The sequence below is a fragment of the Equus asinus genome, chromosome 2 (assembly GCF_041296235.1).
Source record: "Equus asinus isolate D_3611 breed Donkey chromosome 2, EquAss-T2T_v2, whole genome shotgun sequence".
Classification (NCBI taxonomy): Eukaryota; Metazoa; Chordata; class Mammalia; order Perissodactyla; family Equidae; genus Equus; species Equus asinus.
Window position 1 is genome coordinate 141,093,283 of NC_091791.1, and position 27,007 is coordinate 141,120,289.

The 27,007-nt window shown below is 39.7% G+C and overlaps 1 protein-coding gene across 15 annotated transcripts in view; it reads right to left on the reverse strand.

Moving 5' to 3' along the window:
* Positions 1–7,539: 7,539 nt before the first annotated feature.
* TCF12 (transcription factor 12) overlaps positions 7,540–27,007 on the reverse strand; it is a 348,762-nt gene continuing 329,294 nt past the window's right edge. For 12 of the 15 annotated variants that reach the window (XM_044764823.2, XM_070500951.1, XM_044764819.2 and 9 more), the window contains 5 exons: positions 25,604–25,718; positions 24,529–24,691; positions 20,008–20,240; positions 12,830–12,983; positions 7,540–9,897 (listed from right to left, as the gene is read on the reverse strand). In XM_044764823.2, coding sequence (XP_044620758.1) covers positions 12,841–12,983; positions 20,008–20,240; positions 24,529–24,691; positions 25,604–25,718 — 654 coding nt within the window. In that variant the 3' untranslated portion in view covers positions 7,540–9,897; positions 12,830–12,840. The remainder of the gene's footprint in view (positions 9,898–12,829; positions 12,984–20,007; positions 20,241–24,528; positions 24,692–25,603; positions 25,719–27,007) is intronic. The other 3 variants (XM_044764824.2, XM_044764822.2, XM_014839458.3) reach the window with 2 other exon arrangements.

A 27,007-nucleotide genomic window follows, 5' to 3' on the forward strand; every position in this document is an offset into this window, starting at 1 on the left:
TCTCGGCCTCTCCTGCTGGTCTGCGTTGCGGTCATCTTTGTGTCTCCTTAAGCATCCAGTGTGGTACCTGCCACTTCAGCAGACCTCAACCATTTGAAGGAGGGCGTTGGGGGGAGGTGGGGTGGAGGCAGGGAGCCCCATCAGCTCCACTTCAGCTCTACCTGGCAGGGAATCGGAGCTCCAAGACGCTGAAATTTATTTGTGTGACTTTCACTTTTTGTTATGAACAATGTCAAACAAAAGCTGGGGAGAATAAAAATAATAAATCTTCATGTATCTCCATCTAGTTTCAAGAATTATCAATATTCTTGTTTCATCTACTCTACATTTTTTTTTTTGCTAGAATATTTTAAAATAAATACCAGATATCATCATTTCACTCATAAACACTTCAAAATGTGAGCTTGAGATGTAGCATCACTGAATTTGGGGGTTAAATGAACCTCAGAAGTCATCCTGTGTTCCCACAGGCCAGCCTGGGCTGGCAGGCTGTGCAGCAGGGGCCCAGGAGGACGTCGGGTGCACAGTGGACACGGTAATCAGCTCTCTGCCAGGGGCTTCTGGAAGGGTCCCTGGGATGACTGGTTTACTTCTTCCCGGGTCCGTCAGAATCCATCCAGAGGATTCTCTTACTTCCTTCTCTCCAACTTCCCTCTCCCTGTCACCGCACCCTTATGATGTGGGGATTTTTGTTTCCATTTCATAAGCAATGCAGTTTATGCTCAGAGACACCAAGTGACTTGCCCAGGGTTACCCCGTCACTGGGGGCAGAAGAAGGAATCTCACCCGCTTCTGTTGGACTCCAGTGCCCCAGCTTGCTCGATGGCGCCACCGGGCCAGGCCAGATGTCCTCTTCTCAGTTTATCATCAAGAAGGGAGCAGTCCATGAACAGCGCCTTCCCAACGGCAAACAGCTGAGGGCTGGCTCCGAGTTTCTCCTGACTGGTGGTAAATGTTGCTTTTGAAAAGGTGGCTCTGGGGAGCTTCAGCCTTAATCTGAGAGCTAGGTTCTAGGAAATGTGTTCAATGAGTGGGAGAAAGTTTTATTGGGGGGAGAGGGCTTCCAAGTGATCCTCAAGACGCTTCCTATCAGGAACTCCCCCTACAGCAGAGCCTGCTGCAGTCTCACTGCCCACGCTGCCAGGGGCCTCCCTCCCCATTGTATCTCCTGTCCTTTGATGTCGGACAAACCCCATTCATCTCTTTCCTATCACTACAAAGGAGCCTCCTAATTACTTTGTTTAGACAGCCTCTTTTCCAAATATTAAACATTTGGTCTTCCCAGGCCCCCCAAGCACTTAACATCATCCAGGTTGTTGCAAAATCCACTTTCCCCCTCACTGGTTGGCAGATTCTTCTCTCCCCACCACCAGCCTCCCTGGGCGGATCTGGACACGTCACCCCCACACATTCTTTCCCCCATGCCGGCTGCTCTAGGACACAGCCCTTCCTCTGGGAGAGGGTCAGGGCAGTAGGGTTCTCAGTCCTGCTGGGGACCTCTGGGGAAGCCACACAAGCACTTAGGGGTGGCCTGTCATCCCTGAGGGAGGCAATTCGGGGAGGCTTTGTCCTTGGTGATGGCAGGCCCAGCACCTAGACCAGGGCCAAATGCCTGCTGCTGGGAGAGCAGACACTTCCAATTTCCAGACCATAAGCTGCCTCGAGTGGCCTGTGTCTCTCCAGATACCACCTGCTTGGGACCTGGGGGTACAGTAGGCTCTCCCTCTCCTTCAGAAAGTCACTCTAATCCTGGAGAACATTCCGATTCTCCATCTCAACAGCCCTGCCACCCTCTCTTTAGGCAGGGCAGTTGGCTCACATTGCTTCCTCCTCAACAGCCATTAATGTTCTCCCTTCTAAGGCCTCCCTCCGGGTTCCATGATCCATCACCACCCAATGTCATGTTACCCTGTGCTATGCTCCTCCATTGTCACCTGTCCTGCTGTCTCTCTTCATGGTGTGGGCTGGCCCCGGAGGGACTCTGCAGCTGTTCCCTGGATGTCCCTCCTGTCTCCTCCTGGGCCTCATTGCTCTGGCTAAGCAGAAAGTAGCCTGCTCTCCCCTGCCCATGTCGGGAGCAGGGAGGGTGTCAGAAGGGACACTTGAGCAGAATCTTTTTTCTTCTTTCCCTCCCTCTCACCCTCCCTCCCTTCCTTCCTGCCTTCCTGCATTACTTTCAACTTTTTGTTATGGAAAATTTCAAACATCTACAAAAGTAAAGAGCAGAATGAAGCCCTATGTCCCTGTCACCCAGCTTTCACAATTGTCAACTCATGGCCAATCCTGTTTCATCTGAACCCCCTCACCCCACCCCGTCCCACTCCCCACCACTGGATTGTACTGAAGCTAATTTCAGCCATCATATCACTCCCTGTGTAAGCACTTCACTATGTATCTCTAAAACACGAGGACTTTTAGAAAAGCAACCGCAACATCACAGCTAAAAATATAAACAATTATTTTCTTAATAGCAGCAAGTGTCCAGTCGGTGTTCAAACTTCCCCTAGCGTCTCATAGCTATACACTTGTAGCTGGTGGGTTTGGATCAGGATCCAAACGGAGGTCACATGTTGGGCAGAGAGACTTAAAGGGGTGGATGGGGGCCACAGTTTGGTGTGGATGTTGGGTGGTTGGTGGGGAGGGTGCAGGGCCTTCTCTCCATTCCTGCCCTGCCTACCACAGACCGAGGGACTCTCATTCATTATTAACCCTCCTGAGCTCGTCATCAGGGGCCACGGAACTCTCTCCTCGGTTTTCTGGTCAGAGGCAAGGGTGTGTCATTCCTTCCCGGCAGCCTTCTTTGCATGCCCGCCCTGGCAGTCAACTCTGGCCAGGGGTGCCTTTCTATACGCGAGTCCACTGTCTTTCTTGTCTGCTCCCCACGCCGCTGTGATCTCAGCCATGGCAGGGTCCGCATGCGCCTGACATTTTGTCAGGCCTATTAAATATGTGCTAGTGAATAAAGAGGAGGTGTGCAGGTCATCATTTTCTGATTTGCTGCTCCCTTGGCGTGCTTTGTTAGGGGGGGTTAGGAAGTGCCCACTATACGTCATGCACCTCCCAGTTCCTCAGTGAAGTCTCATAACCATCACACGAGCTAGCATGATGATTAATTATCACCATTTAACAGAAGAGGATACTGAAGCTCAGATTGGTTATGTTAGTTAGTCAAATCTCCTGACTGCAAAGTTGCAGGTCCCTCCTATCTCCTGTTGCCCTCCTCACACCAGTGAAGAGCCTTTTGGGCTGACAGTCCTGGATGGAAAGTTCTAGAAAATGCCAGTAATAGAACAAGGTGGCTCCTGTTTCCCAGCTGCAGGAAATATTTCCTTTCACTATTTCTACTTAGGTCTCAGGGCAATTTCTCCCCCAGCCCAAAGGAGCTGAATTCTCCTCTGCTGGCCTCCTCAGTCCCTGGTGGCTGGGCGAGCCCGGAGCAGGTACTTCAATGCCTCCTGCTTAATTGTGCCTTCCTGTGCATCATTAAGGAGGGAGCGAAGCAAAGAAATTAAAGGCACTTTCCTATGAGACCCTCGCAGGAAGGCAGCCCCTCCTCGGCATTGTTTGTGCTTTGGATTAGGCGGGCAGCTCTCAGGTGCTGGGCCATGTTTACCTGTGTCTTCCTCGGTTTCCTGCTCCTCCCCCTCCAGCCCTGGACAGAAGGTCGGTGGCTCTAGGGGAAGAATAGTTCCTTTGTGTTTTGTTTCCTTTCTTCCTGTGCCTAATTAGGAATTATGCTTGGGAATCAAGCTCATTAATCTCTGCCAGTCCGGGTGAGATCAAGCTTCTGGCACTATCGTGGTCGATCAATAACTCACTGCTGAAAGAGTCTGAAAAACAACCCTCCGTCTTTCAGCACAGGCTTGGCTAATGAGGATGAGGCGGGATGGCCTCGGGGAGGCCTGGAATGAGTGGGGGTGGTGGCCCCGCCTGACAGGTTGGAGGTGTCAGGGAAGAGGACACCGGGCTAGCATCTCCTGAGTCTGAGGTGGCCCCCACAAGGCGGGACCTTCTAATACCCAAGGCCCTACCAGGCAGGGGTTGAAGCTTCATTACTGTGCTGCTTTGCAACTTCATCCAACTTCTCTGAGCTGTGAGGGTGCTCACTGGGAGTACTCAGACCATAGAGGAAAACCAGCCTGGCAAATGGCTGAGTCGTATTTCAGGACAAGGTGACCCCTTAGGCTTGCTGACCAGAGGCCCTGCCATAGCCTGCTCCCAACACTGGGCTGCCACGTTGGCCCAACAAGGACCAACTGTTCAGGAGGCAAGACAGGCTTCGAGGAAAGGGGGCTGCAGAAAGCCAGGGAAATGGGAGAAAGCAAAAAACCTCACAGGGCTGCAAGGGACAGTGAGGAAAGACCTCATCCTGGAAGCATGGGAAATGCGGTCTGTTTAGAGGTTCTAGAAAATCCAAGCTGTCTCTGGGGTTCCTCGTGCCTAGGCAGGTTAGATCTTCAGAGCTACAGAGATGGTCTTTGCCTCCAGAGGGGAAGACACGGTTATATTTCTTCCCAAGGAGACTATCAAGGATCCAGAGAAGAAAAAAGTGATAAGTGGAAGAGATGGTGGAATTGAAGGAACCCAGGATGGTTTTAAGACCTTTGGGAGTCCTGGCCTCCATCATATCAAATATATTAAAATAAACTCAAATGCTACATTATCTTATTTTGCTGTAAGAATGTGAGATGATTTTTATAATTGTTTTTGAGGTTAATTTCATCTTTTGCAGTTTTTTATCTTTTTGCACCATCAGGTTGCAAACGTGTTCACAGGCTTTGAAAGGCTTGGAGGCCTTGGGTGTTGTGCTTACATTGCGTAAGGATAAAATGGCTGAGAGAGCCTGAAAGACTTTAGCCAAGGACCTTGTCTAGTGGGGCATCAACCCTCAAGAGTGAGAAAGGAGAACCTGGCAGCATGCAGCAGTATCCCATATCAGTTTTGGGAAGATATTGGAGGTTTAGGTCAAAGGAAACAGAAAAATCCTTTCAAGTTTTCTTCAGGAATAATTTGATCAAAGAGAGAAAGAAAAAGACAGGAAAGATATTTTTACTCTCATGAACATGCCCCAGTATGGCATACGTAAGAGCTCCTGGGGTTGGGGTCACTCATAGGGAAACACCCCAAAGCGATGAGGACACTGTGGTCTTCCAAACCCAGGTGACCAAAGACTCTGGACCATCTACTGGTGACCCAGTAGGCAGGAACTATCATAACCAGCCTGTGAAGAACACCAGAATACTAAACACAGCAACTTTAGGGACTCAGACCCAGATTATGCCAGCCACATCACAGCCCATGAAGATGGAAGAGGAATGGGAGTCATCCTTCTTGATAACATGTGTAGGTTGACTTGACCATGGAATGCTAGGAAAGAATTGCAGTTTTTGAACTACTGATCAGCCTGTTCAGGTCAGCTATGGTGCCAGCAACTGCAGAAGACCCTTTGGTTTTGTTTTGCCAGTTTTGTAGGAAGTAGCAATGAGGGGTTGTGGAAGCCATGGAGATGCGCCTCTGAGATCTCCCTTCAGGGAACAACCTGTCAGAGGAGTGCAGTCAGCTGTCAGCCTCCAGGTGCAGCACCTTTGCTGCAGTGCTCAATCTGAAGCCTGTCTCCCCAGGGAACTCTCAGCCAATGAATGACCACAACAGGGACATTGGTACCAACACAAGACTCCTCAGTGGGCAATCTTCTTGGACCCCACTGGACCACCCAGGACTTTCTCAGAGCTACCATGCAGTTTGAAGCTCTTCCCAATTCTGCTCCCTTCTCCCCTTCTTTCATAGGTGTGAGACCTGCACAGTGTCTGAAGGCCATCCCCAATGACTGCTGTTTCCTTTCCTTTTTCTTTCCCACAGGTACGTCCCATAAATCCCTTGCACTTCTAACTCCCTCTTGGCATCTGCTTCCTGAGGACCCAAACTGATGCAGTTGCCAACCCACACACTGAGACTGGGCAAAGCCTACTGGTTCATTCGTTTGAAATGTGAAGGTTTAAAAAACAAGTCCTCATGAAATGTAGCCATAAGAAGATGCTGAAAATAAATGTTTCATTGGATTGCCCCAAAAGAACGTAGGCTCCTACAAAGACAAATTGTTTACCACCATTTACCCTACACAGGATGGCTGAAGAGGAATCATCCTGAGAGCCGGTTATAAGGAAAGCTAGTGTTTACTTAAAAAATATTTATCGAGTACTTACTATGACAGGAACCAAGGTAAGAGCTTTCCACACTGTTGCTTCCAATCCTTACACAATTCTAATACGTACCTCCATTTTTTAGATAAGGAAATGGAGTTAATTAGATGTTGAGCTTGGACTTGAATTGAGGACTGTTTGATGCCAAAGCTAATACTCTTTAACCTTCAACACACACACACATACATGCATGCTCAGACACACAGGAGGTAATGTCTATTGAAAATTTGAGTTTCCACTGAAGAAAAACTAAAGGAGAGAAAAATGAAAGGGAAAATATGTAGTAGAGGAGAGAAAAATGAAGCCAATGAATAGAATTGCCCTAAAAATCTGTAAAGACAAAGAAGAGGAAGTAAAGGCAGGGAGGTTTCATTGGAAAAACGTTAAGTGTCTTGATATATTACTAGCTATGTGCTCTTGGAGACATATAACCTCTCTGGACCTCAGTTGTAATCCCACAAGAAGTAAAACGATCTGTTGGGCCTCCAACGTGAACAGCTGATTTCATAATTCGCCAAGAGGGTGTGATAATGACTATGGGTATCACACACACAGAACTCTACAGAACGCTTGTCCAAAAAAGTCTGTCCACTATTTGTCTCAGGTTGTTGCATGACATGAAGTCCTTAAGTTCTCATGGGTAATCACTATGCATATTTTTGGTGGTCGTGGGTGGGTAGGCGGAGATGTGTGTGAAAACTGGGATGAAAGCAGAACGTTTTATCTGAAAACAGTAAATAATATCATTCCCTAATTATGACAAAGGCTTTTAGTGAGAAAAGGGACACAAAACATGTGAAAGTGCTTTGAAGAATGTTAACCTGAAAAGCCTCATTTGAGTCTTTTTCCGTCGTCTTCGTTTTTCTCTAGATCTACAAATGAGTACATTTTACCTACTAATTGCTGTTTGGTCAACCTTCAGGAAAAGGCCACTGTCAGCAGAGAGGGCAAGAGGAGAAATGCACACCCCAGAGAAGCTGTGGAGTAGACCGTCAACTTGGTTCTCCAAGCCTGGTTCTGTCCTGACGAGTTTCCCAGATAATGGGAAATTGTTGACAATGCAGATAGTGAAAAGCAGCATAGGCCTTAAAAATTCTCACCACACACACAAAAAAGCAACTACGTGAGGTGATGGATAACCTTACTGTGGTAATCATTTTGCAATATATACATGTATCAAATCATTACATCGTACAACTTAATGTTATATGTCACTTATATCTCAGTAAAGCTGGAGGGAAAAAAGAAAAGCAGTGTGGGCATTTCTTGGAGGAATGAGATGCAGGAAGGAAAACAAAATGCATTATTCTTTGAGAGAGGAATGTAAAAAACTCACTAGTTTACTATGTTAAAAAAAAGATGGCACATTTATTGCTACATAAATGTTATATACATATTGTGTTCTCTGTTACAGTGACAAAAATTTTGAACTTCTTGCTGCTGGTTGAAAAGGTTTATCAATAATACCTTGAATTTGACACAGGATACAAATCTGCAATAAACCAACAATGGAAACTGGAGAACAAGATGAGAAGCAATTCATCTCGGACAATTAGCTCTTACAATACTCCATAGGTACTACACGGTATGCTAGAATCCTACTATGGTCTTAAAATGCTATTGTAAATTTCTGATATTAATGAACAGGTTATGGTAAATAACCCTACATTTTTACTACCTAATATAATAAAATAAAGTAAGAAACTTTTTACTGAAAACTTTTCGATTTCAAAAATCTAGAAAGAGTAATATTTAGAATTCAAGAAATTTTCTTACAAGATTATTGTATAAAAGACTAGCTACAGTGAAAAATAAGCCAAATGTTTTTTTCTTTCTATTTTATGAAGGAAAGCTTCTGGGCATACTGCAAAGTCTAATATAGCGAAAAAGACAACAAGCTCTGAAGAAAAAAGGCCAGGCAGTGGCATATGTTCACTCACACATCATAAGCAACAACTTCTGTTTAGCTGATTAACACTGAAATGAAGAACAAGGCCACAGAGAGAGTCTGATGTAATTGGAGAGTATATGCAAATTAAAGTAACCAAAAACTCCACTAAGTTCACAAAAGACTGATTTGTTAGGAATCATCCTGATTGGAGGATCTGAAGTTCTGTCTTGTGTTTGTTCTTTCAAATTAACAGAAATCTTAAGTTACATAGTGATTTGGGTCCTTTCTTCTGTGTGCTGATTGCCATTGTTGATATTGGCTATAAAGAATTATTAAGCCAAGACAACCTTGTTTAGCATGTTCTTCTCTCCCAGGGTTGTTGTGGTGGAAGACAGATTTCATGGAAGTTCAAAGCGATTATTACGTCTTAAAAAACAACTCTTAAGGATTAGAGACAGAAGGGTGCCTTAATGCACAGTATTCAGATGGACTGACAAGTACTGGTTTAATGCTAATCTGGCTCATCTTCTTGGGACAGGGGCAGATGGTTTGCAGTTGATCTAATCACCCACTGAATTCCTCCCCACTGACCAGCCATCCAAATGACAGAGAAATAAAGGCTAGGACAAGGAAACACGGGTGACCATTGCTCTTGTATTCCATTACGTAATTAGCCTCAGAGTGGTGTGTTCATTTATCACACTACCTGCCTTGATGATTACTGGATTTTGTTATGTTCACCATAATCACAGCCTGAAAATCTTTGTATTTTAAATCCATCTTGTGCTTACTTATAGCTAACACTTTATAAGCACTATATGTAGTACTTACTGCTTGGAAAACAAAGCAATTTCTAAAAAGTAGATTCTTCCCTTGTAATTTACATTTCTGGCTATTACAAGCTTTACTATGAAACCTAGAAGCTTGAAAAGTCTTGGTTATTATTAGAAATAAAGCAATGTTTATTTTGGGGAAAATCTAGGGGAGAAAATTTCCCCTTTCAAAATCTTAACTAGGCTATGGTCACAGATGGTCTCTGCTTATCTTTGTAAGGTAAATATGCAAAGCATATACGGCTACATGGAGGATTCTGGACTGTGACCATAAACTATTCAGATTCAGAGACCCAATATAACACCCACAGAGAGAAAAATAAAAATGAATGAAAAAATGAGAGTGAGAGAAATGCTATACCAAGTAATATTTTCCTATTTCATGGAAAACACTATTCATATGGCAAAAGGACAGGACAGGGCAACAAAAGACTTTTCCCTTCCTTTTTAAGACACTAATAGGTATGCTGGGAATGCTAAGGGCCAATGGTTGTCACTGCTTTGTTCTCTGCACGTGAACAGCTTTAACGAAAGCTGGCATCAGCTGAGTGTAGATCAGCTTTCCACATTAACTTTTTCCCTTTATATGTAGACCTTACAGTTCCATAACAATAAATAAAATTTGTAGTTACAATGCATTTGTCAATTCAGTTTAGGCACAAGGCAACTTCCACGGTGAGTGGAGAGATCGAGACAGTCTCTGATTGTGCAGAAGCGACACACTGCTTGCAACACAGTGATATGTTGCAAACATCTCACGGGCTGATGTTCTATCTGACGAGCTTCCTATCTTCACTTCTGATGGAAGTGTTGACCAGCTGCTTTGATCATAGGATTACATTTGAGTTTCTTGCTTCAAGTGTTTTGTTTTTTCTTCTCCCTCCTATCGGGTCTGTGTCTTCAGATAATCTGAGTTGTCCAAGTCCTTATGAGGAGAGGTCACCTTCTATCTAGCCTACTGATAACTCTGGAACTGTGGCAGAGAGAGTCAAGGGAGAGAAGAGAACCAATTAGGACATCATTGTTAAAAGAAACACTTGCCCTCCCCACCCCCAAACAGAACAAGCTGGCATTCCTCATTTATACCCACGCTCACACGAAACTAGCAGTCTGCTAAATAACTTATTAATGAGCTTTTTTCTTTTAAGGAGTAACTGAAATGGTTTTCTTGAAGTATGTAGTAAGATTTTTAAAGGAGATCATGTGATTATAGAATCAGGAGATATAAGATTATATAAGAGCTGTGTCAATTATGCAAACCTTAATTTTGGCAACATTCAAGTTGGCAATACCTGAGCTCTGGGGTTCTATTCATCCATTTCTCAGTGGAGAGACAATGTTAAAGGACACATTTACTGCTACGTCCAGTCCACCACACTGCTTAATAGTTTACATCCATCTTCTCTAAACTGACAGTTTCTGAAGGCAGGGACCATTTTGTATTCATTTTCATATTGGTCCTAGTTCCTGGTCCATAATAGATCTTCAATAAATGATTTTTCAATGAATTTATTAAGAAAATTTTACTCTATTAGTACAAATTTTATACATATTTATATTCTCAACATCATATATATAGTAATAACTCTGAAATTTTCTATTTAACCATTTTTGATGGAAATAGTTTTAGGAAGACTCATACCTTTCACTTCCTTACTAAACTATAACCACAGTATTGCTTTATAGTAGAGTAATGCTCTTAGGGATGGATAATCCATATTCAGAGTTACTTGGCCTCACATTACATCGTGGCAAATTCTTGTGCTTTTATAGTTAGTCATTCTGTGCTCGTTTACCAGCTATTTTAATTCTAGCAGGTAATTTCTCCTGCTGCCCAGTCTCCTGCTGGTTTTCACCTACTATCCAGTTCTACAAAGAACTGAAGGTTTCAGGTGAAACCAGATCACTACCTTTATGGAATTAGCAACTTTTAGGACATATTTTAAGATAATAAACATTAGCCTATGAAATTTTATGAAACAAAATGCATTTACAACATTGCTTACAACCTTGTAGCCTTTTTTTTTTAAAGGATTCTTGATCTCTTTTTGATAGGCAAGAATGCTCAAAGTTTAATTTTAACCCAAGTGGGGGAATTTTCTCACTATAGAGATAAGGGTAGAGATATGAAAGCAGTATGAGATACAGAAGCAGTAAAAGAACAGGAAGTTTAAGAGGAGAGAAGAGAGATAGGAGGTAGAGAGAGAGAGAGCTGAAGGAGAAAGAACCAGAGGAGAGACTGGGAAGAGAATAAGAGGAAAAGGGTACAACAAACTAGAGAGAGAAGAAAAATAAGACACAGGCTCTGAGATAAACATGACAGCTGAATGTAAAATGCTCCTTCCACAGCCCAGCAGTTACCTGAGACCTGAGCGTAAGAGGTTACCTCTCATCACCTTCTTTGAAATGATCTGCCAATTTAGAAAGTCACTTTTGCATTGAGAAACAGTGGTATGTTTTTACTTTAAAACTTCAAAGTTTATCTTTGAACAAAAATATTTATTTTTCCATGATATTCTATATTTTCCACAGAATATGAAACAGTGGCTTGGGTTTTAGAGGCTCTGTAATTAACTAGCTCCTGCCCAAAGTTTCTTTGACATCAATAATCTGTTAGGCTGCTGGGTGTTTTCTGTGGGGGAGGTGGTTTAGAGTTTTCCGCAGTGTGCTAATGTTACAATTACAACTGATGCTCACATAATTACATCAACCCTTCCTCCTTTTGTCCCCAGATGAAATCTTCAGTTTTGGTCTAGTTTGATCCTAAGAAGGATAGAGAGGTAGCAGAAACCAAATTCTTCAGGAAAAGGTGAGTTATTGACTAATGTTTGCAGTTTACAAAATAATCTATTGAATTGCAGACTTTTGGCTCAAAATGAGACAGCCACAAAGCTGACCAAATGAAATTTGCACTTGATACTTTTTTCCTGCTCCACATCTCCCATCCATTCACCTTTACTTGCTGCTTTTAATCTGCTGATGAAACTGCTCAAAGAACTACACACTGCTGAAGGCAGATTATAAAAATGAAATTACCAGTTCTCTTCCTAAACCATGCTGCTAGCTATATTTTGTTACTGCCCAAAATTATTTAATTACAGTCTGTGTTAATTTATGCCACCTAAATAATAACTTTACAACTTAGATTATAGATAATGTGAACGTATATAGTTAAGAAACAGATGATCTAACTACCTGGGCAACAACCTCATATTACTTTTGTCATTTTGCTAAAAAAAAAAATTCACAAGGAAGTGGATTATGTTTAGTCTATGAAGTAGAAGATAAAAAGAACAGTCTTTCAACAAGTAAAATTCCAGGGAGAAGGGCATTCTGGCTCTATCATATATAACATCTTTACATTCATTACCAGATTCCAGAAGGTCTAACTGATACACTTACAGGGGAAGGAAGATGCATATTATAAACCCGCATTACTGATTCAAATGGAAGCAAGCAATAACTCTTTTGTGTATAAAGATTTCATGACAAAGAAGAGAAAGATGGTTAACAGAAAGCTGGTTGATGACAAAGTATTTCTGACTAGAGGAATGAGGATTATGAGTGGCAGCAAAAGTATTTTTTGATGGATGAGTCACTGCACTATTTTCTTCTTGGATGAGAGTGCTATTCATGTGAGAGTATACATGATGACCCAAACAGGAGAACCCAAAATTCATTGTAAATCACAGGATACTATCACACTTTGAAGAGAGTCATTTGGTAGAAAATGACATTGGCTCTCTAAGTATAATTATACAACAAAAAGGCTAACTGTTGGATTCCAAATTACATGTGACCTTTACCAAGATCAGTGCCACCAGAGAATTCTGTTCAAAAGTTCCAACTCAGTTTAAGATGAATCAAGTGATTTCCTTGTATTTTCTTTTCATACCCATACTTACCTGGCTGATGTTTACATATGACCCATAGGGTTGGTAGTTTCACTAAGCCCAGGATGGGTTCCTGGCAGTGTGGTTGGTGGCTCTGCCGATACGGCAGAAACTTTTTCTTCTTCCCTTCTCTTAAGGCAGGCTGCTTTGGGGTTAAGGTTCCTCTCTGAAACAGGCGAAAATAATTTTATCATTATAGGTATAAATTATGAATCAGGGACTCTCAGGTCTTAAACTGAATAAATTCCTGTCATTTTTTTCTTTCTGTGGGAATTACCAATCTCTATGTAATTTCATTTTCATATTGAATAACATCAGAGAGAGGCAACAATGATACACTCACATAAAACCTCAGCAATGAAATGAGCCTCTAGACTTCTGCTCCTTACTGACCACTTTGTGTTTTCTTCTTTTTCTGTTTATGATTTAGGTCTTCTATGGTTTGACGTGATTTACATCAACATCTAAAAGCAGTTCTTTAACTGTTCACTCAAACACTTTGGCAAGTGCTGTTATTAGTCTACTAAGTCTCCTCTGTGTCCTGCTACGATATGGTATATTGAACGGACACAGATGCTGCATTCTCTATGTACCTGGAGAGAGACAGCTGTGCTTTATCTAGAATTTTATCAGTTCAGAAAACGATAAAATAAAAAACACCCTCAGCCATTCCTCTTTAGGAAATGTGCCAACTCCTCAAGAGACAGAGGAGCTGATGCATATCCTGCTTTTCTACTTTGATGTATATGTAGAACCAAATGACTGAATTGTCCTTTCTACCGCTGGAGGTGTGATTATGAGGGTGACAAAAACCGTCTCTACTGCTTTGTATATATGATAGCAAAGATGACCAAGATGGAACTTTCAACACAGGTATTTTCAAAAGAGGTAAAAGTATGGAGTATTACCATATGAAATAAAGGGAAAGAAAATCCACTGGATTGAAGACCCACTGGATCAAAATCCACTTAGGAACTACTGTTCTTTATATTTTCTTCAAATGAGTTTTAAGCACAAGATATCCAAGCCATGAGAGCTCCTGGTGTAGTCTTTTGTTTCTGATTATAACATACAGTATAAGTTAAAAGCTGTCACATATATTTTTATAAACTGATTAAAAATGTCCTAATGAATATAATATAAAGGGATCACTTAAAATTAGTCTGTAATGAAAACTATATTTTGTAGAAGTTGTGATTTTTTTGTTAGATTTTCTTGAAATGAGGGCCCTGCTGAATGCAACATGGCAGAGTTCTTCTTTCTTTTTTATGTATTTCCTCTTTTAAGCAAAGTAAAAATGTACTTGAATGTGCATATTTCAAGACACATTTATAGTTCACTTCTGAATTTAAAAAAAGTAGACAAAAGACTTTATTATGGTAACTCAGCTGACTCTATTGAATTACCACTCATGCATAATGATAAGATTTCATTTAGAGTTCTTACTTTCTAAGCCCCTATGTTTAGGAAAAGACATGAAGACTATATAACTATGAGGAGGCTCAATGAAGGAAGAAGGGTACACTCTTAATTTATCTGTATAACTAGTAGTAGAAATCGGCATGTACATCATTATGTAAAAATAATAGGAGCTGCTTTTTTAACAAGTAATTGTGTACCTCTGATTAATAGGAGAAGTTTATCTTGCATTAGGTGTTATGTCCCTTTACTGTGTAAGCAAAAGTCTCATATAATGACCAGAGAGAATGAAAAGAGAGCATAAATTAATACATAAAATCTAAGGAGAAGAAAGTGAGATTTGAAAGTTTTCCAGTTGAAACAGGCTCACATTTCTCTTATAATGGAACAGTCCTCTTAGCTAACTATGACTGCATCCCACCAGGATCTAGGAGGCATGATCAGACAGCTGGAAAGGAGCTCAAGTTAGGCAAGATCTTGCAGATTCCTACAGACAGTAAAACAAAGAACACTCAGGCCTGGAAGAATCAAACGAATACTACAGTAAGCTCTAGGAAATGTGAAGTGAGCTTTGATCCAAAAAAGGCAAAGGGTAGAGCTGTTGTTTCATACCTCCTGGTCTGTGTGAGCAGCCCATGGCAAACTTGTTAAGAAGCCAGAAAGGCCTGATGTAGAGGTAAGTAGAAGTCAGACATTACCTGCAGGGCATGAGAAGTGATTGTCTTCCCCACATTTCCATTAGGTGAATACTATTAACTTCTGGTATATAGCTGAAGACATGGGACTCTTATAACACCACCTTCTCAACATGTTTATAGCACAATTTTTGGCTAAGCCAATAGTCACTTCTTTTAATAACAAATAGTATAACTATATGGACATGCTTGCAAAGTCAAGAATTTTACATTGATTGTTTCCTTGCTCATATGACTGTTTTTCCTCTAGTTGATAGTTGCCTTGCTTTTCATTTGCTAGTAATGCTAATTTTTCCTCCCAAATGATCCAATACATCTAACAAATGCCTACCAATATTTCTTCCTAAAATCTCAAACACATCACCATATCATCTACTAATTCTATTTTCTTTCCCTGGAAACTTTTCTTTTATAGCTAATAGTTTTCTATTTTCAATGTGGCCTGGTTGCTTTCTAGCCCTAGTCATGGGATTTCCTTTTGCTGCTCTCTTGTGTTAGATCCTGTTTCCTGGATCCCATGCCTTTGTCTTTGTTGATTATGTCCTTATTTGGCCAAAGTATATGTTCCAGATGCTTTCTGAGAAAGTGTATAAAGGAGGTAAAATTAATTTAAAGTTTTTGCATATCTGAAATACCTTTATTCTACTTTACCTTTTGATTAATGGTTTGGCTAGATATATTATTCTAGGTTGAAAATGATTTTTCCTCAGAATTTTGAAGGCACTAGCCCCACTATCTCCTGGAGTCTAGTACTGCTCGTACTTAACTCTGATGATATTTTGCTTTTTGTTCCTTTGTCTATGAGCTATTTAAATTTTGGCTCTAGAAGCTTCAGGATACTCTTTTTAACCCTGATGCTCTAAAATTCCAAGATGATGTACTTTAGCTTGGGGTCATTTTTAAAATCATTATTCTTAGGACAAGATTAGATCCTACCCATCTTGAGACACAAATTCTTCAGTACTGGTAAATTTCCTGTATTATTGTTATGATAATCTCCCTTTCTCCCTTCTGTTCTTATTCTACAAATCCTATTGGTCAAATGCTGGACTTCTAGATTAATCCTCTCTAATTTTATTAGTTCTTCTCTCCTATTTTCCAGCTCTTTGTGTTCTACTTTCTAGGAGATTTTTCTCAGCTTTATCAGTTAACTTCTCTATTAAATTTTTTCTGCTATCGTATTTTCTGAATGTTTCTTTTTCATGCACAAATTTTCTCTCATTAGACAATATTAATCTTAGTTTTTAAAAAAAGTTTTCTTCTGCTTTTTGCATGTTTCTGTTTTCTTCTGAGTTATTTTTGTTTGGTTTGATCTCAATATCTCTCTTTCATGGAGGCTTTTCTTTTATCTTTGGTCATCCTCTTACATTTAAAAGACATCAACTGGTGGGTTTTACTCTATGGTAATAAAAAAATGGGACATTATTACTCAGGAATTCCTAAATCTGGAGGTCTTTTCTCTCGAGTATTTAGTTTCTCTAGAAAAGAATTCTCCAATTTCCTTGAGGATAGGGTTAACATACTTTGCTGCCTGCATCAGGGAAGCAAAGCAGGACACAGGGCTGAGGGTTCCACTGTTCAACTTCAGGCCTCACCCATTCTCTGCTCTTCTTGGTGTTCCAGATTTGCAGGCTTTCTGATTTCATTTTTTGCAGAAAATAATCCTTCTGTCTTCTACAGTGGAAGGGAAAAGAGGGCAAAAGCAATATAAAGTAGAGAGGAGATTTAGGGATCCAAATTCCATAGCAGACCTTCAATCAATCTTCCTGTTTTCAGCTCATGCCTGACTTCTGCCTTCTCCAATAATTAGTACTACCAAAGAGCAGAGCCTTTCAGGGCCGAGGGGCTCTGTGGGGCAAAATGTTCTGCTGCTTGTTGGTATTCCTCCCTGTGCCACTTAATTTTTTCTAAGTCAGTTACCACTACTCTGTTTACTTTTCATCTTACAAACATTTTTTGTTCTCTCATCTGCTATTGTCTTCTCTCCCATCTGTCCCTGTGAGTTAATAACAATTTTATTCATTTCAGTGGGGATTTAGTAAGGAGAGGAGTATTATCAATGAATACGCTAAGACTACCATGTGTGACCATCTCACAGCAACTAAATTAAAATCTCCTGGGGGTAGGGTCTGGAAATTTGGGAGAAGGAAAAGCCTCAGGTAATTCTGGGACCAGCCAGATTTGGGAATCACTGTCCTAGCTCACTCATCTTCAAACTCACTAACAGATCAGAAAACTAAAATCCTCATACTTCTATTGTCCCTAGATTGTCACTGAAAGAGAAGAGAGCTGATGGAGCTGACCTGTGAAAGAATTTGAGCAGGAAGTGTTTGACCACTAATTTAATCTTTGGTAAAGCTGAGAGTACAAACTTGAAGGTAATATGTGAAATCTGAAAATTAGTAGACTGTAGTAGTAAAAAAATTATAGACATGATAATGGAAAGGCTTAAACTGGCAATGGCAGGGATCAGATGGAATTTGATATGTGGGGTACCAAGGCACAAAAAATGCTGCGACAAAATCTAGGCATGGAAGGGAAGCCACTCTTCCCGCTCTTCTCCAGGATGCACTGCTAGACCCAGGTCTGGCTGCCTTCTGCTATTACCGCTTATTTAGGGATGACAGGCTGTGGATAGCCAGAGACAGTCTTGGAACACCACTCCAAACCAGAAGGGGAGCCCAGAGAGTCCAGAAGATGCCCAAAGTAGGTCATATAAACAAAATGTATGTCTCCATAGAAACTGGCGGGCCCAGCGACTGATGGGTAGGACCCCTGCAGCGATGAAGAAGCTCTCAAAAGTGAACAGGTTACCAAAATAACTCAAAACTGCTAGAGATAAAGTTCAGGTAAGGACAGTGGCTATACCAAACTCTGAAAGTGCTGCCATGGACAAGGTACAGGCACTGTGGGCTGCATAAAGTGTTCTAAACCCTATTTGACAGAAAGCCATCAAAACGCCTTTCAAGAAGTGGTCTTACATGGACCCCAAGGCTTTTATATTAAGCCGTAAAATAAAGGCTCTGGGCTTTGAAGGTGGGAGGATGGGAGGAAGGTAGGCGTTTATGAATATTAAAGGAGTCCCTAATGAAATTACAGTTCAGTGTAGTTAAGCTTTGTTCAAACTCTAATCAGTCAATAGCTCCTTATATAGAGCTTCCCAGAATTGTGTGAAGAAGTCAGTACCCATAACAGTGACCAGAAAGTTAGTAGGCAGCTGGTTGAGCCTGGATGGTAGATTCTCTCTCAGACTCAGCTTTTCTATTTTAGGTGCTTGCATGGAACCACTACAAAGTCAAATCTTACAAATGAATGCATAAGATCCAGCCAGGCATGGTGGAGTTTATAATTTTTTTCAAACAGAGAGGTATTTCTCATTTTGATGGCTTAGATCTGAGAGTAGGTGCCTCTGATCTTAAAAAAGATCTGTTTAAAAACACAAATGATTCTCTATTCTAGCCCTAATAAACCATGGGAGGGAAGGTGCTATACAAGGGGTAAGTTCTGTCACTACTGTTGTCCAGACAATAAGACTCTCCAGAGAGAGGCAATAGTTTTGACATAAATGGCTGGGTAGAGTCAGAGTAGAAAATATCCGGGCTGCAGAGGAGGAGGATGAATGTACCTGGACCACTGAACACAGGTGCCTTGCTGCCTTCAGAGTGAGACAAAGGGTGTCAGGAACAACTGAGGAAAAGCCTTTGGTAAAGTGACAGGAGATACTGAAGGCTCAAGCAACAACTGCTCCTGCCGCAGATGAGCAGGCAACAATCAGACTATGTTTATGAACATCTCAAGGGAGTCTGTAACTACTTAAAGATCAGGTTCATTAACATTTACACTTTACAGATATTTCAAGGGCCTTAAGACAACAGGAGCAACTATCTGGTTTTTGTAGTATGTTGGTTATGCACAAAATAATCTATCACTCTTATTCACTAAATATATTGGAGAGAAGTGGATGGATGAATTAATTACTATGGTATGTTTTTCTAACTCTGGTTTCCTTAGAAAGAGTATTCTTTCTACAATCAATGCTGAGGATCCATGCTTGTAGTTGTCAAGCATCTCTCTACTCCTATTCTTTTTTCTTTTCCAACTTTCTTCAAATAAAATCTTATATAAATATTCAATAAATACGAAAGAGTTGTTCTCAATGAAGAGAGGCTAGAAGCAGGGTCTGGAACCCAAGGCCACATCTGTAAATTGTCTGCAAAAAGGCTTTAGGATGAGGCATTCATAACTTGGGATAAGAAAACACACAGATATATGCAAAAAAGCAAGCTTAATGGCAGAACCTCTTAAGGGGAGGAAGCTTTTATTAACTGATAAACCAGATCTAGCACATACTTGGTTGGGACAGAGTTGTGCAATAAACTCTTGTTCAAAAATGAAGTTTCAAAGCTTCTTTAAGATTCTATCAAACTTCTTGAAAAATAAAACAGTTGGGGTAGTTGTCTGAGTGAGCAGTGGATGAGCCTATATAAACCACACTTTTGCCCTTAGGGACAAACAGGCATGCCAATGCATGTTAGCCTAACAGGTCATGGTACTCCTGATCAGAGACCAACAAAGAAGCCCTGACACCTTACTGACATGGGTATAAAGACATTCATATGAGGCAAAGCAAGGGAGGCCATGACCAGGCATCCTATTAACTAGCAGGGCCTAGTACATGCCCCAGGGTAAAGCAGGCAAGAAATTGAGTAGAGGAGTAGGGAAGACAGCAAGTAGCGGGGAGCAGAACAGGTCTAGGCAGGTAAATTCAACAGTGTGGGAGAGCAGAGTCAACAATAACAAAGTGGCACAAATGCTGAGCAGCAGGCGGAGGCTGGCTGTTCTCCGCATTGTTTCACAGGATTACCTTCTACTGGGTTGTGGGAAGCACTGAGACCACAGATAGTGACCAACATAGTGAGACACAGGTGAGAGAACTACAGAGAAAACCCGATTCAGAGGATGCAGCAGCAGCAGAACCAGGAGAACTTAAAACTTGCCCAAGCAGAAGAGCGAGTGGCAACCAATGTCTGCCCACCTGAGGCAGAACAGTTAAGTATGTCTGCTAAACCTACTTACCTCTGACTTGCTGTTCTAGACTAAGGATGACTGCCACGGCCTGATGAAGAATGAGGAGTTTTGTTTGGGGTTTTTCACTCTTTAAGTGAAGCTGACACATTCGACCAAGCTCTTTGAATGCCTCATTAATATCCCGCACACGCAAGCGTTCTCTGGCATTGTTAGCCATCCGCCGTTCCTTCTCTCTTTCTATCTTCTGTTCTGGGTTCAAGTCCTCATCTTCATTAGTACTGCTGGAAAACAAAGTAACAACAACGTCTATTAGATTCCCTATAAAGTAAGCTATACTTATTGCACAAAATTATAAAGATGGAAATGAAAGTTACCTATAAATTTTACCAAACAGTAGTAATAGCTACACTCAACATATCATGTATTTCCTTCCAGTCTTTCTTCAATACACACATATAGTTACATAGTTGAAATCATATGACGTACACATAAATGCATTTTTCATTGCACATTACAGCATAAAGACTGCCCCGTGCTAGTGAAACTCTGCATAAATGTAATCTGAATGACTACATAATATTCTAGCACCTTGCTGTTCAAAATGTGATCCATGGCATTTCTCTCATGCTTGTTAAAAACACAGAATCTCAGGTTCTACTGCAAACCTACTGAATTGGGAGCAGCACTTTAATAAGATCCATACATTGAGAAGCACTGCCTTAGTACTCTGAAGTATTATAATTTGCTTAACTTGTGCTCCTAAATATATTCTGGCAGTCACCTGGTGAGAAGGAAGAAGAAAAGCTTAAGACATAAAATGAGAGAAGCATCTTAGAAAATGATTTGTTCCAGAGAGAAATAGCGTCATCAGTGGTGATGATTTTAAAACATGGATGAACTGGAACAAATTTCTTTTGAAGGACAAATTGGCAAAATGAATCCAAAGCCTTAACATGTTCATTACCTCTTGATCAGCAATTCCAACTTAGAAATTCATCCTAAGAATTAGAGACGTACATAGAAATTTATGTAAAGAAAGTTATCACAGAAGTATTTACATTAGCAACAAATTGGAATCCAATAACAGGAGACAGGTTAAAAAAAAATCACAGTATACTCAGACAAAGGTCCACCATGTAGCTTATAAAAATCAAGCTGCAGATTATGCTAAGCAAAAGACCCAAGACACAAAAGACTACATACTGTAAGATTCTATCTACATGAACTTCTAAAAAGACAAAACTGTGGTAATTGGAAAGGAAAGCCACAGTTGCCAGTGGATGGGGGAAAGGTACTGATTACAAAGGGGCATGAGGAAACTTTTTGGGGTGGTAGAAATATTCTACATTATTAATGTGGTGGTGGTTAAATGACCCTATACATTTGTCAAAGGACAAAAACTGTACATGCACATGTATTTTATTACATGTGAATTAAACCTCAATAAAGCTGTCTAAAAACAAAAACAACAAAGAAAAAAACATGTTGCAGAAAACACTCAGGAATAGATGAAAATGTTAAAAATACATTGTTAATGAAAAAAGTTGAAATTGTAAAACTTATATCCAGTTTAATTCCAATTTAAACTTTATTTATGGAAAAAGAGATATACTTTGAAAAGTAAACAGTGGTTAACTGTGGGTAGTGGAGTGTCTTGTGATTTTTGTGTGTGCTTTTCTGTATTTTCCAAATTTCTGTAATGAAAATGGACTAAGCAATCAGAAAAAAGCATTTGAGGGAGATGTTTTGGAATAACTTTTAGAAAATTCTATTTATATTTAAAAAATAAATTACTGAGAAGAGCCTCTCAGAACTTTGAAATAATGCACACAAAGAATAGATGTTTTCACTTCTTCTCTAATACCTTGAATACTTAAGGATAAATACATCATAGATTCTTACTAGCTAATTTTCAAGAATCATATAAAAGTATTGTTTTGATAATAGAGAATCACTAGCTCTTTGACTTCAAAGAAATCTTTCCAGATCATCTACCCCAAAGGTTTCCAAATGTGGCCACTCATCAGAATCTTCAGGAGTACTTAAAAAAATACAGCTTTCAAAGGTCCCACTACCAGAGATGTTGATTTAGTGAGCCTGGGTTGCGTCCCAGTCACCTGCATTTCTAAAATGTTTCAGAAATCTGTGCAGCAGGGTTAAGAACTACTTCAAGATCCAGAGAAATCAGTGACCTCTCTGGGATCACACAGCTAATTAGTGGTTGAGTAATGACAAGAACTCAGGCTAGTGATCCATGGAAGCAAACCTACATCACATTCCTAAAACTACCATCATCATAACAGTAACTATATAGTACACCTTTCTTGAGTGTTTACTGCATAAGAGATGGTGTGCAAAGGGCTTTATATGCATCATTTTTAGTTTATTCCTGCAAGAATACTATAACAGGAAGTCCCTTTTTAGAAAAGAAGGAACCAAAGCTCAGAGAGCTTTGCCCAAGGTCACTTGGCAAGGATGTGATGGAGCCATAATTCAAACCCAGGGTAGCCTTACTTTGTCCAAAGGCCATGTTATTAACCTATTAGCTATTATTAATTACTAAGTATGTTGTTATTAATCTATTACAGTCATGTGTCACTTAATCACAGGGATGCAATCTGAGAAATGCGTCATTAGATGATTCTGTGGTTGTGCAAACATCATAGAGTGTACTTACACAAACCTAGATGGTACAGCCTACTACACACCTAGGCTATACGGTACTAATCTTATAGGACCACAGTTGTATATGTAGACTGTTGTTGATGAAAACGCTGTTATGCAGTGCATGACTATATACTGCCTTCTCGATTTTTGATGACCTGTAACAAGGTTCGGCAAATTATGGCCCATGAGCTGTTTACCTGTTTTTGTAAATAAAATTTTACTGGAAGAGCCACATGCATTCATTTGTGTATTGTCTATAGCTGCTTTCATGCTACAGTGGCAGAGTTCAGTAGTTGCAAAAGAGACCATATGACCCACAAAACCTATTTACTATCCAGCCCTTTACCCAGAATGTCTGCCAACCTCTGACCTATAAGTTGAGAAGATGAACGAGGAGGAAATATGCAAATCATGTCCCTTAAAATTCTATTTCAATAAGAAAACTATGAAAGAATTAAGATGTCTCAAAGGAATGGTCTCTGGATTCCCTGACCCAATTTTTACTTCTTCATGTTTCTGCACAACTGAGTACAATGCATATTCAAAAACGATAGCATTAGGATCCTAAGATTGAATTTTTTTCCCCCAAGAGATTTTTTTTTTTTTAATGAGGAAGAAAGATTGGCCCTTAGCTAACATTTGTTGCCAATCTTCTTCTTTTTGCTTGAGGAAGAGTGTTTCTGAGCTAACATCTGTGCTAATTTTCCTCTATTTTGTATGTGGGATGCCACCACAGCATGGCTTGATGAGTGGTGTGCAGATCCACAACCAGGATCTGAACCTGCAAACCCCAGACCACCAAAGCAGACAGAGCATGCAAACTTAACCACTACACCAACAGCCCAGCCCCCAAGAAAAATGTTTTAAGTGTTGAAAATAGTTAGAATGTCAAAGGCAAAAGGACACCTTTTTAAGTATGTGAATGACAGGATCATGCTGGTTCTTTTAGTTATATCTATCATACTCACTGTAATCTCCTTTGCACCATAATTTAATACAAGGAATAATGTTTTAAACATAAATATCTGTACATGATATATCCATATCATTGATAAATGGATATGAACTCCAAGAAATAGAATGTACCACAAATACACCAAATCATCAAATTTTAACGTAGAACTAGCAGAAAAATCTGAGGGAAGAATCTGGAAATCATTTGAAACTAATGTACTATGTATCAATACCCACAGATCAAGGAAAGGTCAAGTTCAGTTTCTAGAAAAATCTTCTTTCCAAACAACATCAGTCCACCTAGAGTACTACTTTTTCCATATTCCTCTCAAATTATTATTTAAACCAGGAGTTGGCAAACTTCTTCCATAAAGTGCCAGACAGTAAATATTTTCAGCTTTGTAGGCCATCCAGTCTCTGTTGCAACTACTCAAATCCGCCACTGCATTGCAGAAGCAGCCACAGAAAATATGTAAATGAATGGGGCATGGCAGTGTTCCAAAAAAACTTTACAAAAATAGGCAGTGGGCTTGATTTGGCCCTAGTTTAAATCATACAATAGAGTCTTACCATATACTTAGCCTTAAAATAATATATTCAAATATTTATTAATGGAATGTATCTAAATGTCTCTATTGCACAATTTAACTTATTTTAGTTATTTTGCCCTCTAATTGTCTTACAGACTCATTGAGGGGAAAGATGTAATTCTTTTTTATATGTAGATCCTAAAACAGTGTTGTATAACGGAAAATATAATTTTGGAGTCAGCTTCATATGCCTCCCTTTTAGGGATGCTGTGAGGATTAAATGAGGTAATATACATAAAAGTCCTGACATAGTAAGAACATAGCTGACACTTAATAAACGCATGACACCCCTCAATTTTCCAGGTATTTTCACCCATGGTAAATGAGTGAAATTTAATACCTGGATGCTAACAAATACCTTGTTCTGCCTCTAGATGAAACCTTGATATCTTTTTGGGAGGATTCATCATCTGATTTCATGTCATCTGATGAAGGAGGTTCATGAAGGTTTTCATCTTTCTCTTTATTTTCAGTCTTGATTTCTGCTGGAACAACAGTTCCAGACTGACCTTGCAAGCCACCTAACAAAGAGGCAAAGAAACATAAAATAAATGTCCAGACTCATTTATGAATTAGAACTAAGACAGAAAAAGCTTTCTAGATGGTGAACACCCTAGTTGTTACAGGGCTATAATGGAAATCTGAAGATGTAGGGACATATATTACTTAGAGCTGGAAAGAACATGTCCACAAACTTTACAGAATGACTTTTAAAGCATCTGTATTTAAAAGCATCAAGTCTGACCTTGAACGGTCAGTCTAATGCTCACTTTAAGGCAGTATTTAACAACTGAACAAGGTATGAGAAACTTGATGCATTTTAGAAACTGATTTCTAAGATATTGTCAGGGTAAAGGAAATAAGCTTTAACATTTTCCTGGATCTACACAACAAAATAGGTGTCATGGTTAAATACAACTGGGAAAACTTTACTTTGGTGGTCTTAATATTAGCTATATATTTATAATTATTGATAAGTTCTATTATAATATAGATTGCAGTTTGCTTTTTATCAGAATTGTCTAATTAAATTATAATCTTCCAAATAACAGCTACTATCATTCAGAGCTCTCAATATACTCAGAAATCTTTCTCATTGCCTCTAAGGACCATGAAGACTGAGTCATGAGGGGAACTGATTAAGGAAGAAAGACATGACAGAAGCAGGAGCAGATAAAAAGATGATCAGTAAATGCTGACCAACAGTTTGCACATGGTTCCATCTATCAATAAGTATCTATAATTGGCCCAGCCAAATGGGCCAATTGGAACCCTAAATATCTAAACTCTATAACCAGGCAGTAGCACTACTGCTTGGAATTCTCCCACCTAAGATGACTTTTGATTCACAGGTGTCAATCTGCCTATAAAAAAGGTGATAGTGTTCCAAATGATATCTCTGCATTACTGCTGAAAGTCAACAATATAGTTACCTCTATAATTTTCTTGTGTTTTATGGTTCAAGTCTGTGCTTGACGTAGTGACTGTACTAGACAGGACTGAATGATTGCCATTGAGACTGACAGAGTCTTCTCGATGAGTTCCAACCTAAAGTAAAAAAAAAAAAAAAAAAGTTAAGATAGCTCAGGGGCAATAATTGTTTAAATTCTTTTACTGGGTTTAATAGAGAAAACAACGTCACTCATCTGAACTTAGCAACTTTTTTTGGATGCCACTTTTCTGCTGTTTGGATTTCAAAAGACTTGATAGTATTACTGCTTCTGAATCAAAATATTTTAAAAAATTCCAACTTTTAAATTTTATATCCCACAGAGGTTTGTTGTAAGAAGCAAATGAGCTAATAAAGTACTCTATAAGCCATAAAGCACTACACATTATAGGATCTATTAATAATCCTACATCAATCAATTTGAAAACCTATTCCATATACTACCCTAAATATATTAAAGTATGCATGAATTTGCATTTAATAAAACATTGCTACATTCCAAGTAATAATCGTATTTATCTACACTTTGGCATACCCTTTCCTCACATACATATATACAGCGTCTTGTTTTTTCTCCCTTTCACTGCCTCCTCTCAAAAATTTTAAAAGAGCAGCAAAAGCAACAGAAAATTAAAATAACCTGAAACAAAAGTTTTGCATTGCCAGGCAACAAAAATGCCATATATATGTTTATTCTCAGCTTTAATCAAATTTACACAAGTCACAATTAATCTGAAATGGGAAAGTAAGGCATGCAAACACCACCAAATGTTTTAGCTATTGCAGTATTTTTAGAAAAACTGGTTACAAATGAAGCTTTTTATTGGAACAATAGCAGACATGTCAACTAGAAGATTAAGGATTTAATTAAACAGGTTTATTGCCTGGAGTTATAAATGAGAACCACTGTTTTTCAATAAATCCTTCAATCCCAGTAAACTGCCATGATTTGAGTCCCTCTTGAGTAATTAATATAGCTTTTATCCTTCATGACTTTGTACAGATTTTACCGTAAGAGGTATAAATACCCCTATGCAAGTTTATCCTTTGGTTTTCTGTGAGCTAAACAAGAGAAACCAAAGTTTTAAACAATGCAGGCCATTTGGTGGTGGACTTGATTAGAACGTTTTAGGTCCTCCACCACACTTTTTAAGAAATGTCTGTCTTCTGTCCAGTGTAGTTTAAAAAACCCCATTTAATGTATTCCATAGCTACTTTTAAAAATTATTTGAGGATTAGCCATCACTGAGGATTAGTTATATCACTAACTCCCTTGGATGATGAAGCAATGACTATACTTTTTCTAAGCCATACAACCTTTTCATGTATTAGAATCACAGAATCTTAAAGCTTGGAAGGGACCACAGAAACTACAGCAAACTTCCAT